Source organism: Podarcis melisellensis, assembly GCF_964234715.1.
Source record: "Podarcis melisellensis genome assembly, chromosome: W".
NCBI classification, from domain to species: domain Eukaryota; kingdom Metazoa; phylum Chordata; class Lepidosauria; order Squamata; family Lacertidae; genus Podarcis; species Podarcis melisellensis.
Genome location: NC_138535.1, coordinates 38,364,044 through 38,380,110, shown reverse-complemented (window position 1 = coordinate 38,380,110; position 16,067 = coordinate 38,364,044). Strand labels below are relative to the sequence as shown.

At 46.3% G+C, this 16,067-nt stretch overlaps 1 protein-coding gene across 7 annotated transcripts in view; it reads left to right on the top strand.

Moving 5' to 3' along the window:
- Positions 1–16,067, top strand: part of LOC309361292 (far upstream element-binding protein 3-like) — a 390,387-nt gene that overhangs the window by 225,918 nt on the left and 148,402 nt on the right. For all 7 annotated transcript variants that reach the window (XM_081896183.1, XM_081896187.1, XM_081896186.1 and 4 more), the window contains one exon: positions 9,451–9,553. In XM_081896183.1, the coding sequence (XP_081752309.1) occupies positions 9,451–9,553 (103 nt within the window). The remainder of the gene's footprint in view (positions 1–9,450; positions 9,554–16,067) is intronic.

Sequence of the window (16,067 nt, the reverse complement as noted above, 5' to 3'; positions counted from 1 at the left end):
GATCTTGCTGCTTCTTGTGACATTGGACCCTTGGCTTTCTTGACCCCCAGATTATCAGACGACTTGAACTTATATACTCCTGACATTAGAACTGGATTAGACCTTGTATATGCACTCTGCCTCCAGGCAAGTACCCACTGAGACTTGGGTGGTTGGCTGGCTTCTCCTTCCACTGAGCTCTGCTGTGACTGGCAGCACAGGACTACGGCAGCTGTTCCTGGACCCCTGCACCTCCATAGGCCATTTGTTGTAGAAACGGATGCCTTTGACAGAGTGGTAGGTGCTGTGCTGCTGCAGGAAGACCAAAACTGGACCCTATGCCTGTGCATCTTCCATTATAGAAAATGGAACTGTCAGGGGTTCAGAAGGAGAGACACAGGAGGGGGAGCAAATGGAGAGTGAGGAGGAGGAGTACGAAGGGGGAGCAGGCAGTGACAGCGGCCAGAGTCACTCCACAAGCCTCTCTAGCGAATCGGAGGACTCACAGAAGGGAGCGCCAATGGCCAGAGCGAGGGGGGTTCCAGAGGGGAAGCCCCAGGAGGGAGGGGCCAGCGGGGAGTCCCTGAGCAGCAGTTGGAAATCAGGACCAACTTCCCCACCAGAGCGCAGTGGGGAGGGGGAGTCCCAGGAGTCGGGACCAGTGCTCTCACCACCAGCGGGAGGAGAGGAGTCAGGTTTGGCAACGCCCACATCAGGAAGCGGGGAAACGGTCAGAAGGAAGGTTACCGGCTGGGCGCGCGCGCCGAGTTCAAATGTACAGGCGAGCGGCACAGCAGGGAGTCCTGACAGGGAGCCAGGTCCTAAAGCCCGCCGGAAGGAAGGGCGAGACTCAGGGGGGTCAGCGTCAGAAGAGTCCAGGAAGGAGGAAACCCCAGGGGGCAGAAGGACCCAGCGAAGAAAGGAACAGCGCAGGAGGTGGAGCCGGGCTAGGATCTTAAACTGGTGTGGGGTCAGCAGTGAGTCAGAGGGGACTTAGCCGGTCTAGCGTCAAGACGTGGGTCTGCGCGCCCAGAACTTGGAAATGGAGACTAAACTTCAATAAAGACTTTTGTATATAACATCCACTGGGCGTTGGTCCTCTGTGAGCTGGGACTTAGCGGCAGCCCTGACAGGAACCCTTCAGAACAGATTTTTTTTAAAAATGAATATTTATTAGCATTTTCAAAAAAAGGACAAAACATATAAAAACAAAAACAAAAATAAACAAAAAAATACAAAAATCCAAAACTTAAAAACAATTAAATACACCTAAAAGTTCAAATACTTATTTTCTTTTAACTTATTTCTCAGACCTCCTCACACCTCCCCTTCTTGTATTCCAATTTAAATTATTAGCTCAGCAAATCCTTAACTTACTTCTCCATTTTAACTTAATTTAATTTATTCTAACATATTATTTTCTTCTTTCTTCCATTTCCTCAATTTATATTTACAAACTTTATTTTCGTTTAATTTAGACCATTTTAAAAACCAATTTTAACTTATCCAAATTTACCCATCAATATTTATACCTCATTATTTTTTCTTAAACATTTTTCCTAAAGTCGACCAAAATTTCCCTTCCATGACTTTCCCAATTTCCATACCAATAGCCAAGCAAAGTAAAAACAAAGCAAACTATATTTAAATACCCTTTGGATTCCCAAACTCCACCCACCCTTTTCCCGGTTTCAGTCCTCAACAAAAATCTATCAGTCTCAATATACTGTTTAGCCTGGAGATCTCACGTCCGAGGCTCTCAGTTCTCTCTCAGTTCCTCTCTGCCGGTCTTTTTGATAGTCTTTAATGTTAAACTCCAAATCTCGAAGAAGCTCCGGCCCAACAGGATCCATGTTTCTACCAGCCAGACCTCCATATTTAAGAGTAAAGCTTATGGGGTTCTTCAAATCTTGTTTTATACTCCTTTCAGGTCCAAATGTCCCCCAAGCTCCAACTTCCACCTCCAATTCAGGCCAGGCTCTCCACATCAGATTTTTATTTTCCTTTTTTGTCATCATGTCAGGCCTCAAAATACAGCTCTCCTTTAACTTCTGCAAAGTTTCAGCTCCTCCTTCCTTTTCTTCAGGAGCAACATATGTCACCTGCTCCATATTGTCAAAGCTCTCCGTTTTCTCTATTTGTTCAGTTGGATAGGCTCCTTGTTTCAAGTCCTTATCAGATTCAACAATGTTCTTTACTGCTAAGTCCAGAGTTGTAACATTTGTAGCCAAAACATCAGTTTGGCCTTGTAACTTTCCCAAGAGAACAAATGCTCTGTCCAATTCAGCCTGGATTTTCCTTCCTCCAGCCATTCCTGTAATGTCACTAAACCCCTCTAGGGGGACTTTAGTTCCTTAATATTCCTTTCAGCTCAAGTCCAAAAGTCAGTTTATTTTGTATCAGCCCTTCCTTATTTTCAACAAATTATCACAAATTAACCAACAGAAGCAACAAAAACAAGGTTTTCCTTTTCCGTCTCGACAGCCAACTTGACAGCTGTCAAACTTTTCAGTCTTTCATCCACAGGCTCTCTCACGGGACACTCCCGGGTCCGGTGGGGGGGGGGGTGAAACTTCAGCTCCCAAAATTAATATTATCCTCCAGCAAAAATTCTTATAATGTCAAAACCGTGAAATTAAAGTCTTTTACTAAAAAAAGAAGATTCTCTCGACCTTAGCTAGCAGGTCCTTTGCTTTAAATTGTTTACAAAGACGGGGGGTGGACTTCCTTTTTAACCCTTCCCCGCTCGTTCCTGATCCGCCAATTTTTTCTTTAAAGTTCCAATTTCCGTATTACTCACGGGTTGATGTTTTAGAGTCCAAATGTTCCAAGGAAAAAGTCAGCGCTCTCCGATAATGGCTTGCGGCTTCACTCCGCAGATGAAGGCGTACTCTCAGCACCGCGCCACACCCTCTCCCCGTTCCGAAGCCTTTAAAAAGGCTCCTTCACGGATTGGGGGGCGCAAATGGTGCCCGCCGAGTCACTACGCTCACAGGCTTCTGCGCCTGTGATTTTAAGGGTCCCCGCGTCGCCGCAGCGGTAAGACCCAGTCTCTGCAGAGCCGATTCCCTCCGGAGCTCGGAGGGAATCCGCCATTAAACGATGGCGCCAACCCGGAAGTCAGTCCCTTCAGAACAGAATTACACCATCTGGGGAAACGAGCCTTTAGCTGTCAAAGAAGCCTTCAAAGTGTGGAGGCACTTCCTGGAAGGGCACAGCACCAGGTGGAGGTGTGCACAGACTATCTTAATGTGGAGTATTGGCAGATGACGCATTGCCTGAATCAAAGGTAGATCCACTGGGCACAGTTCTTTGCTCAGCTTGAATTCAGAGTCCAGTATGTGTCAGGTAACTGGAATCAAAAAGCAGATGCTCTCTTTAGGAAGCCAGAATATCAAGACTTTGAGCTGGCCCCAGTGTATAGACATACCTTGGAGTCAGCACAGCTACAGCTAGCAGCTGGGTCAATTGTGGAAGTCAAACTTCCCGTAGCTAACAAGAGGCAAGTTAACAGTGCTGCAGGAAGGCAGCAACGAAGCAGATGGTTTCTTAGAGAAGGATGGCCTATTGTATAGAGGGAGAGGTTCTCTGCATCCCAGCAGGAGACCGCCAAGCCAAGGTCCTACGTCAGTGTCATGACAACCCTACAGTGGGACACTTTGGGCAGTACAAGACGTTATACCATGTGGTGCAGCAGTTCTGATGGCCAAGGATGAGGGAGGAGGTCAAGGAGCATGTGAGAGCCTGTGAGACATGTCAGTGAACAGAGAGACCAAGAGAGGCACCAACAGGCTTGTTACAACTGCTGCCCTCCCTGCAAGGGCCCTGGGAAACCATAGCTATTGACTTCCTCACTGATCCGCCTAAATCATAGCAGCAGACAGTGATCTGGGTAGTGGTAGATCTGTTCAAGATGGTGCACTTCGTGCCCTGTAAGGGACTTCTGACAGCCCAAGAAACAGCTCAGCTCTTTGTAGATCATGTATTCAGGTTGCACAGACTCCCTCAACTGATAGTGTCTGTAGTAATGCTCCGGCCACTCACCCCCTCCCTCTCCTGTCCTACCATCCAGCTGGATCAGGTTTAAAGGAATGGCGGCCGGCAGCATATACTTTTTACAGGACAGAACACATCAAAAAAGGGTAGTTGCTGGAGACTTCTGGGTTGGCGCCTCCGGTAATGGCGGAACTCCTCTGATCGGGAGGAATTTGCCTCGTGAAAATCTGGGTCTGGCAGCCACGGCGAAGGCGGAGACCCACTAAAAATCACAGGCGGGTGAAGCCTGTGAACGTGGGATTCGGCTGGCACCTTTTGCGCCTCCCCTACTCGCGGGGAAACCCGGTTTCGGGGATCCGGAGCGACATGGGGTGAGCGGCGCGGTGCTTCGAATTGACTGCTGCTTCCACAGAGCGAAGCCGCATAGCTGTTGCCGGAGAGCGCTGACTTTTTCCTGTGGACTATTTGATCTTAAAGCAACTACCCGTGAGTAGAGCAGAGAATTGGATTTTAAAAAGTCTTAATTTGGTGTCGAAACGGGAAGGTCCAAAACAGGAAGTCCACCTTCCCCTTTTGTAAATAGACTGAAGCAATGAGGATGCAAGCTGAAGTCTCGGAAAGCCTATTGTAAAGAACTAAATTTCCATCGGTAAAAAATACTAAACCCCCCTTGGTGGCAGGAGAAGAGGGGGAAAAGTTTTGGACTGAATATACCTGCAGGAGAGAGCGAACAGAGTTAAAATACCACCGCTCCGATCCTGGAAACGGGCTGCCAGCAGGACTGACGTGTTTTAGAATGATCATTGGCCATGATTAGAACGTTCACTGACAGCTAGTTAAATAAGAGAAATACATTGTTTCCATTGTCTCCGCCTGCGTTTAAAAAGGAGTAAAAGTAACTGAAAATTGAAACTAACTTTATTGTTTGAACTGTGTCTAAAAGGACCAATACAAATATAAACTGTTTCCCTCTAGAGGAAGCCTTTGAAACTGTCACAAGAGCTGAGCTGGGGGAATTTCCAGTTGCAAGATAAAAAGCTGTGAGATTCTGGGACTGACCTTGAATCGGTTAAGAATGTTGACAGAAGAGGCCTTAGCGGTTGCATTAAGTAAGATAAGTGACTCACTGGAACAGCTTAACAAGAAGGTGGATGTGGTAACTACCAAAAACAATAATTTGGGACAAAAAGTGAACATCAATACAGAAACTATTCAGAAATTGATACAGGAATCTACTTTGACATGGCAAACTGCGGAGAAGGCTAGGGAGAAAGTTGTTGCAGTTGAACCTAAAGTAACACAATTGGAGAGAGAGAGAGAGAGCCCCAGCCTTACAGATGCAACTTGATGACCATAAGTTGATGCCTTCTGTGATTGAATTTAAAGAAATTCAGATTTTGAGGATCAGAGCCCTACTTGAACTGGAGAAGGAAAGTTTGATAGATCCCCTCACACAGGAATTTGCTGATTTTGGGGACCTGTACTTGGGTCAGGTGAAGAAGAGATTAAAATTGTGAGGGCCTTCAGACTTGGAAGAGGAGGGAAAAAAGAGAAGAACAAAATAAGACTGTTGGAACTACCAGAAGAACCTAGAAGAACAACAGTCAAGAGTGGAAATTTTGAAAGACGTCCCGAAATATCTTTTGGATCTTAGTTTTAACTACGGAGATTTGGTTGCCCTGTCGAGAAGGAATAAAATCATCTCCAGGTGGGAGTTTCCCCGAGATCTACTCTTCAGCCTCAAAGGAAGGAAAATAAAAATAAGATCAGTAGAAGACAAAGTAAAGTGCATGTATAAATATGAAGAAGACTTGCAGAAGGGACTTGGAAAAGAGTTAAGAGCATCGGACAGAAGATTACCAGGTTAATAATAATAATAATAATAATAATAATAATAATAATAATAATAAATTTTATTTATATCCCGCCCTCCCCAGCCGAAGCTGGGCTCAGGGCGGCTAACAACAATCAAAATAATGCAACATTCTAAAAACATTCATTATAAAATTAATTAAAATCAAATTAAAATCAAATTGATGGCAACCATTAAGCAAAATTCTGTGCAGATTGCCAGAGGAGGGGGTCAGGCTGCGCCCTGACCAAAGGCCTGGTGGAACAGCTCTGTCTTGCAGGCCCTGCGGAAAGATGTCAGGTCCTGCAAGGCCCTAGTCTCTTGTGACAGAGCGTTCCACCAGATTGGAGCCGCGGCCGAGAAAGCCCTGGCTCTAGTTGAGGCCAGCCTAACCTCTCTGTGGCCTGGGATCTTCAAGATGTTTTTATTTGCAGGCCGTAAATTTCTCTGTGGGACATACCAGGAGAGGCGGTCCCGTAGGTACGAGGGTCCTAGGCCGTATAGGGCTTTAAAGGTTAAAACCAGCACCTTAAACCTGATCCTGTACTCCACCGGGAGCCAGTGCAGCTGGTATAGTACCGGATGAATATGATCTCGCAGCGAAGACCCCATAAGGAGTCTCGCCGCGGCATTCTGCACCCGCTGGAGTTTCTGGGTCAGTCTCAAGGGCAGCCCCACGTAGAGCAAGTTACAATAATCCAGTCTGGAGGTGACCGTCGCGTGGATCACAGTGGCTAGGTCAGGGCGAGAGAGATAAGGAGCCAACTGCTTAGCTTGGCGGAGATGAAAAAATGCCGCCTTTGTTATAGCTGTAATCTGCGCCTCCATAGAGAGGGAGGTATCAAAGATTACACCCAAACTCTTAACGGACGATGCTGGCACTAATTGCACCCTGCAAGAGATGGGAGTTGCCCCCTCAATCCCATATCGCTCCATCCCAGCCAGAGGACCTCTGTCTTCGAAGGATTTAACTTCAACCGGCTCCCACGTAACCATCCAGCCACAGCTTCCAGACATCTGGTCAGTGTGTCTGGGGCAGAGTCAGGTTGATGGACTATATGGAATTGGTGGAAATGACTGGCAGAATCCGAGACCAGGGAGAAGAGATGGTGGAAGAAGATTGGAAAAAGTTTAAAGACTATTTATAGAAATATTGTAAAATTAATGAGTGTTAGAAAAATGTTGGAATGAAGTTATACGGCTTTAGTAGAAATGTTAGAAGGAATTAAGTACAAATAGATTATTGGAGTATTAAAGGGAAAATAAGGTTAAAATATGTTAAGACAATTATATGACAGAAAATAGAGGAAGATGGAAAGGAATTGCTGAAACAATAGAAGTGGAATACAAAAAGGGAGGTGTGAGGAGGTCGTTGAAATAAGTGAATGAAATATGATATTGAAATGGTATGATGTGTGTTTTAAATTGTTTTTGCTTTGTTTTGTTTAGTTTATTGTGTTAATGTTGTGTTGTGTATTGTTTATACATTCTATTGTTTTTTTTTTGTTTTTTTCTCTTCTTTTTCCTTTTTCCTTTTTTGTAATGTTTAAAAGTAATAAATATTATTATTTTTTAAAAAAGGGTAGTTGCTGCCACCACTCCCCTGTACCAGGGCACCAGAAGTCGTAACCCAAGGGAGAAGGTTATGCTTCCTATTTACCGGCTGCCCCACCCTGCAAGTCGCTTCCACAAAATGCAGGCTTTCCTTCAGAATGGCACACAAGACAGGAAAAGTTCTCTTTTTAAAATTTATTTTAAAAAACAAGATTAAACATACTTAAAGCAGGCACATCTCTTATACATTTCAAACAGGTAAAACAAAAACATTGTAGAATATGGCTAGCTAGTATACTCACAATAAAAGAACAAAGGCAAAGTTAGAATGGTTTCAAAGTCCTTAGATGGCTCCGCATCTCCAAGGCAGGAAGAATCTCCACTACAAAGACTCACATGTCAATGCAGCAAGACGACTGTCAGCAAGGTGGCAAGCTGACAGAAGGGCAGATTGCAGAGCACGCTTTCTCAGTCCGTCCTTAGGATCTTTATTTCAAAACCTCACGTGGGAACAGAACTCAGACCCAATCAAAATTCTTGATTATGTTTAAATTCACCAATGGTCAGCTAGTTGGCTAATAATTTTAACTTGTGACAGCTGAGCTCATTAGTTCCCAGGACTTTGGATCAAAGAGATCCTCCCTTCCTCAGATACTCAGCAGATACACATTCCCAGAGTAATTAGGGTTGATAACAACACTGTTTGGGTGTGAATGAGTTAGGTACCAGGTGTCAGAAGACCACTAATCAACCTGGAGAAGTTCCTTCCTGAGATAAGCAACCTCACACATTTGGAGACTGGTAGTCTGCAGTTTTAAAGTAACAAAACACATTCCCCATAAATCCTAACGGCCTTTGGTCTTCCCATAATACTTTGCTTCTTACTTGACCAAAGTTTGGTCTACTGAAATTTCCTAACTTCACTACAGTGTCTGATAGGGGAACACAGTTTGCCTTGCAGTTCTGGAAGAAGCTCATGCAGCTTCTCAAGGTGGAATGGGAATTCAGAAAGAAAAAATGCCACGATGCAGCAGTACCTATTTTGCTATGTGAACTATCTACAAGATGGTTGGGTTTCCAAGCTTCCCTTGGCGGAGTTCGCATACAACAATGCTCTCCATGCTTCTGTGCATCAGACTCCCTTCTTTGCCGGTTATGGATACCATCCTTGTGCCTTCCCAACCCCAACTGACACCCTGTTAGTGCCTGCAGCAAAAGACTTTGTAGAAGAACTTTCAGCAATACAGAGTTTGCTGAAAGAGCAATTGGACTGTGCCAAAGAGGCCTATAAGAGAACGACTGGTGTGCACTGGCAGCCTCGCACTGAGATTAAGGTGGGAGCTCAGGTGTGGCTGTTGACACATGATTTGCCACAGAAGGGCAGATGCAGGAAACTGGACCCACAGAGGGTGGACCCGTTTGAAGTTGTGGACCAGAAGTGGCAATCCCTGATTGTGTGGAAGGGGGTATGGACCTGGAGAAAGTTCATGGGAGTATGCAGAACATGCCCATGCATCAGACTTGCAAAGGGTGTTCCATACATGCCACCCCAACCAATTGAAACCACTGGGTTGGGAGGAGGAGAGCTCTGGAGAGGGGGGTGATGTCAGGGACTGGGAAGAGGAATGGTGGAGACCACCTTCCCAGCCTGACACTCCTGGAGGAGGAAGAGGAGGCAGTATAGATTTACAACAGTGGTTTGCAGGAGGTCACAGCTGAGAGGCAGATGAGGGGAAAAGGTGGGAAATAATGGGAGAGGAGGAGCAGGCAGAACCGGAGCAGCAGCTGAATGACAAGTTGTCACTAGAAAGCATTTCAGACCCACCATCTCCTGGAACCCGGTGAGTCTTAAAAGTAGGAGAGCAAAGAGCTCAAAGTGGCATCTGTAGAGGAGATGATGATGATGACAAATGAGGAAGTGGGAGAGAAGGGGGTGGAGATTCACTTGGGACAATTCCATTATCCAAGAGGCTGGGTTCTATAGCCTCTCTCTGTAGAATTTGAAATAAAAAAAGGACTGTAAGAAACTTTTCCTTGTCCCTCTTACTGCTTTTCTTTCTTCCTGGTAGGTCTCTGTGCCGAGGTTTGCCGTGGGAATCGTCATAGGAAGAAATGGGGAAATGATAAAGAAGATCCAGAATGATGCTGGTGTTAGGATTCAGTTTAAACCAGGTTTGTAGGCTGTTATCAAAAACAACGGTCTGTTTGATTTTGAGCGTACAACTCTCAGCTGGCAACCACTTTTTCTCTCCATCCTAAGAAAGCTGTCTTATATCAAACCTTTGGTATATTTAGCTCAATTAGTGTCTATACATTGACTGGCAACAGCTCCCCAGGGTTTCAGGCAGAGGGCATTCCCAGCCCGACCTGGAAATGCTGAGAATTGAACCTGGGACCTATGGCTTTCCCCCACTCGCTAAAAAGAAAGCAAGATTCTTTCTTTAAAATAATAATAATAATAATAATAATAATAATAATAATAATAATAATAATAATAAATAAATGGTTTTAAGAAAATACAAAGGTTCAGGATAATAGTGCCATGCAGCTTACAAATCTTAGTAGTAGTAATTTATTTGTACCCCACCCATGTGATTGGGTTGCCCCAGCCCCTCTGGGTGGCTTCCAGCATATATAAAAACATAGTAAAACATCCGGTCTTCTGACCTGTGAACCTCAGTCTGTAGTGCAAAGTCCCCTTCAAATAGCGGGCTATGCGCTTCAGAGCTTTCCAATCCTGAACAGTATGATTGTTGGCATGTCTGCTAAGCAGGTTAGTGCTTGCAACTATGTCAGGTCTTGAACATCTAGCAATGAAATTCAGCTTGCCTAGAATGCATCTGTACATTGTGGTGTCAGAAAATGCTTCAGCAGCACAATCTACCTGGTAACCTGTCACCATCGGTGTGTCTGCTGGGTTTGCATCAACCAAATTCAACCTGGTTAATACATCAGCAATTTTCTGTGTTTCGCGTACCAGAAAATTACCTGCTTGGTCTTTCTCTACATGCAAAGAAAGATAGTTGGATACCTCACCAAGATCCTTCATGTCAAAGTGCTCCCTCAGTTGAGCTAGGGTGCTTTGGTACAAAGCCTGATTCTTCCAAAACAAAAGCAAATTATCAACAAAACATAAACAATTCAGTTTGTTTTGCCCCTCTTTGACAAACACACAAGGATCAGCTTTGCCGTGGTGAAAACCTAGAGAAAGCAATGTCTCAGTGAATTTTATGTTCCAACACCTGGCACTCTGCTTGAGATCAGATAGGGATTTCTGTAGTTTACAGACCATTCCCTTCAGTACCTCCACTCCATCAGGTGGAAGCATATACAGTTCCTCCCCAAAAAATCGCATACAAAAAAGCTGTGTTCACATCATGATGAGAAACGTGTAGCTTCTCCTCTGCAGCAATCTTGAGCATTAGCCTAATGCTCTCATACTTGACGGTGGGTGAATAGGTCTTGTGGTAATCCTGTCCTGGTACCTGTGAAAAACCTCTGGCAACTAATCTGGCTTTGTGCCTGACAACCTTGCCAGTCTGGTCTGTCTTGGCCTTAAAGACCCATTTGCTGCCAACTAGCCTCATTCCTTGGAATAATAATAATAATAATAATAATAATAATAATAATAATAATAATAATAATTTATTATTTATACCCCGCCCATCTGGCTGGGCCTCCCCAGCCACTCTGGGCGGCTTCCATAAAAACCAAAAATACAGTAAAATCACACGTTAAAAACTTCCCTGAACAGGGCTGCCTTAAGATGTCTTCTGAATGTCAGATAGTTGTTTATTGCTTTGACATCTGCTGGAAGGGCGTTCCACAGGGTGGGCGCCACTACCGAGAAGGCCCTCTGCCTGGTTCCCTGTAGCTTTGCTTCTCGCAATGAGGGAACCGCCAGAAGGCCCTCGGCGCTGGACCTCAGCGTCCGGGCAGAATGATGGGGGTGGAGACGCTTCTTCAGGTATACTGGACCGAGGCCGTTTAGGGCTTTAAAGGTCAGCACCATCACTTTGAATTGTGCTCGGAAACATACTGGGAGCCAGTACTGCATACTGGCACCATCTCCCAGGTTTGGTTCCTATTCAAGGAATCAACTTCAGCCTTCATGGCATTGAGCCATGGTTCAGCATCCTTCGAGTCTAAAGACTGGATCTGTTGGAAGCTTGATGGTTCCCACACCTTCTCTGAGCTACTAAGAACAGCAGTTGCTGTTTTAGCAAACTCATCAGCAAATCTCTTTGGAGGTTTGCCTTTCGTGGCCCTTTCAGATCTGCGTACTAGACGCAAGTCTTCTGCACTCATTTCCTCTTTTTTAGGAGAAAAGTGGCCAATGGTGAACAGTGGTTCTTCCAGTTCAGTGTCAGACGCATCAGATGGTCTGAGTGAGGCCTTTGCGCTCTTGTAGTCTGCTGTGTCATCACTGTCGCTGATAGCAGCAGCGCCACCCACTGAGCTGGAATCCAAACTCTGATCATCATCCTCAGCTTCCGCTTCTTCCTCAGCCTCTTCATCCTCTTGTGAGTGACTATGGAAAATCCCCCCCCCCCCCACTTAGGATTGTACTCAACACTCTTTGTGAACCTAACGGACTTTGAGTCAGTCATGAATACCCTGTATGCACCTTTTTCGTACCCCATGAACAAATCATGTGCCTCACGCTTCCCAAGCTTGCTGCTCTGTGGGGTGTGTACCCACATGTCAGAACCAAAGATTCTCATGTGCTTGACGTAAGGTTTCTTACCAAACATCTTCTCATAGTACAACCAATAGGTGATGACAGTCTCCTGTTATAGGACTAAACAAAAGTATTCAAAGACTCCGCCCAATATTTCTCAGGGAGATTGGCATCATGCAACAAGGCTTTTAGGCCTGGCAGCAAAGTTTGGCTTGCCCGCTCGCAAAGTCCATTCTCCCACAGAGATCTGGGACCTGAGAGGTCATGCTGGATTCCCTTCTCAGTCAGGAAAGCTTCAAACTTATGAGAAGTGAATTTGCTGCCTCGATCAGAAAATAAACAACCAATGCATGTATTGTGAGCATTTTCCAACCAAACACAGAACGCCTTGAACCTAAGAAACACTTCTGACTTCTGCTTGAGCATAAACACATGAATGTACCTAGAAAAAGAATCAATTAAAACCATGAAGTACCTTGCTGCACCCAAAGAGGGCACAAGTGGACCAACCAGGTCTGCGTGGACTAGCTGATAGGATTTGGAAGCCTGTCGGCTAGACACTTTGCCTTTGGGAGCAACCTTGACTTTGTTTTCTGCACAAGAGACACATTTGTGAAACTTACAGGGCTTTGTGGTTAAACCCTGAACCATCCCAGGCATCTTGGCCAGTGCCTACCATGACATGTGACCAAATTTTCTGTGCTGTTTGTGAATACAACCTGAATGAAGAACTTTGTTAGTTGTGCAACACAAGATTCAACATTAGACACATCAACAGCTTTGTCATCATAAGTTATCAAGAACAAGCCATCTACAAACTTAGCATGCAAAATGTCCTCTTTGCCCTTCTTGATGATGCAAATGCCCTTCTTGAAGGAGATCTCAAAGTCTTGCTCAGTCAGCTGTGGGACACTGAGCAAATTGTCTGCAGAATCTGGAACAAAAAGTACTTTGCTGATGGTGGTATGCAGACTTGCCAGTTTCACTGTCCCGACTCCTGCAATTATCAAAGTCTTACCATCAGCCTGTTGAATTTCCCCATCCTGAGGCGTAAAGGAAATAAACAGGTGTTGATTTCCGCAGACGTGCCTCGTCGCTCCAGAATTGACAATAAATCTGCCTTTGGAGAAGCAGTGCCAGCAAACAAAGCCTTGTTTTTCACCAGCTTGGGATTCCCACCCCCCTTCTGCTTCTGGAGGCTTTTTCTTTTGTTTCCCTCCAGCCTTTGGGCAATGACGCTGAATGTGACCTTGGTTTCCACAGTTCCAGCACTTCACAGCTGTCAACGCCTTGGCTCCCCCTGGAGGCTGGAATGCTATCCCACACTGCTCCCCTTGAAGCACATAAGCTAGTTCAGCTGCATTCCTCCTATCATATTCGTTTTGCAAGGTTGCCAAAACTTTTGTAGCAGTGAGGTCCTGTGCAGGAAGAGTTGCCAGCTGGCTTGCCACAGCATGATAGCTCTCATCCAGGGAGTCCAGGATAAGGATTGCAAACAGAGACTCACGCATATTAAAACCTCTCTGAGTCAATTCCTGTCTGAGATGCTGCAAATGCAAAACGTGGGCTCTAAGGTCTTTCTCTGGCCCCAAATGCTTCTTGTGCAGCTTTCTGAAGTAAAGCAACACAGACCCAGTCTCTTGACAGAGATGACAGGCCTGAAGCCCTTCCCACATCTCATGCAAGCTGGTCTTGCCAACCAGGGTAATGAACTCTCCAGGAGCTACTGAGAGCAAAATTATTCCCATGGCTCTTGAACCTTGTGCCACCCACGCACCCGTCAGAGGCGCTGGGGGGGGGGTCCTCAGAAACAGTGTGCCACACACCAAGCCTTCTCATCTGGCCCTCACAGTACCTCTGATAATTGTGGCCATTAAGCTTTGGGCACAGAACCCCATCTGAGGCTTGTAAAAGCTCCATTCCAGCTCTTTACTTCAGCCATGAGGCTCCTTATCTCTGGCAGGTCGTAAATTAAGAGGCCTGCTTCTCTCCGGCCTAATTACTTGGCTCGGACTTCAAAGACTCTCTGCCGCGGCACAGAAAAGCCTCGCTTTTCTCCATATACCTCTGTCGCTGCCAGGATCTCGCAGGCATCAGCAGCCTTACTCTCCTGTAAGTGCTGTGAATCTGGGCCCAAAACCCTGTTGCTGGGATACTGCTGGGGAGACGGGGGCATCAAGCAGGCCCCCAACTGGCTCCAGATGATCACCGGTCTCCCGTGGAACAGCATCAGTCAGTCAGCGACACGAGCCTCAGATACGTTCCAAGACCCTTGCACACTCTGTCAGCAGAGTGTATAAATCATCCACAATGGAAGAGGCAGACAGAGTTGTGCAAGCATATGTACAGCATATATTCAGCGCGTTCAGGAACAAAGGAAAACATGACTGCTTGCCTTCGTGTCCAGCAAAACAGCCACATAGCAAAAGCAACATGTAACAGAAGTTCCCAGCGAGAGCTGGAAGTAAACAGGCATGTGATACACTAACATCATGCCAGTACCCTTTTAAGGTGGCATGGAACTATATCCTAACATCCCCTGGGTGCCTTTTCTCTGGAGACCTTGTACCCTACCGCCACACGATACATCACCCAGGACCAGTATGAAGGGCAGACCGCGTTGCCCGCTTCACTTGGCAGTATATTGCAAGTGAAACTGTGCTACTCCTGAGTCCCTCTGCCACCTGTGCCCAACGCGCCAAGGGAGAAACAAGCTGCAGCCAGGCTCTGGAGGCAGAGGGACTCGAGAGAGAGTCCAGAGGGAGAAACAAGCTGCATCGGTGAGGCGCTGATACAGCTTGTTTCTCCACTTCTTTAAACTGCTCAGCTGAGGAGTTAATGGCTGTCTTTGCCTCAGCCAAGCAGTTTTACAGAGCCCCCAACCTGCCACCAGCTCATACGAACTGGCAGCGGCAGGGGTGGCTCCGTTAAAGTGCTCCCATCCACCCCCCAGCTGAGGGAGCCCCAATCCTTCTGCTCACGTGCAAGCTGGAGTAGGATGGGGTTGATCAGCTAGGGGTGCAAAGCTGCTTCCTCTTTGGCGCTGCCAGGTGCTGGAGTGAAACCGCCTCAGCAATTTCACCCTAATTCCTTGCAGTGCTGTGGTAGGAAGCAGGGTTTTGAATATCTCAATGTACCGTCGGATTGCGATGTTGGCCTGGCGATACATTACAATGTTGAAAACCTGACATTGTCCAGCAGTATTTGCAGTATAATAGTGATCAAACTATTAAATTGGAGACACATTTTTTCTGTTTATTATTTCTGTTGCACCTTCCAGGGTATAAAATGCTTTTCAACACATATTTATGGTAATTGAATTTTACTGTTAGGTGTCGCATTCTTGAATGACACTTTTAAGGATATGTATAGTTAGGTTTATGGAAACTGAGTGACTACTTGGAACTGTCTCCTTCCTCCTCTTCCTCCTAGCAGAATGTTCAAACACTTTTGCTGGTACACCACCTTGAGCTCCTTGGAAGATGGGAGGTGGTATATAAATGTAAGAAACAAAACAAATAAAGGACTTCTGTTTCTGCAATGGGGCTTTCTACCCCTACTTCACAAGCACCTGAAATTGACGTGGGGAGGCGGTGGGATTGGAGTACCCACCACCTGTAAAGGTAAAGGTAAAGGCACCCCTGCCCGTACGGGCCAGTCTTGACAGACTCTGGGGTTGTGCGCCCATCTCACTTAAGAGGCCAGGGGCCAGCGCTGTCCGGAGACACTTCCGGGTCACGTGGCCAGCGTGACATCGCTGCTCTGGCGAGCCAGAGCCGCACACGGAAACGCCGTTTACCTTCCCGCTGGTAAGCGGTCCCTATTTATCTACTTGCAGCCGGAGGTGCTTTCGAACTGCTAGGTTGGCAAGCGCTGGGACCGAGCAGCGGGAGCGCACCCCGCAGCAGGGATTCGAACCACCGACCTTTCGATCGGCAAGTCCTAGGCGCTGAGGCTTTAACCCACAGCGCCACCTGCGTCCCTACCCACCACCTGTAGGACACC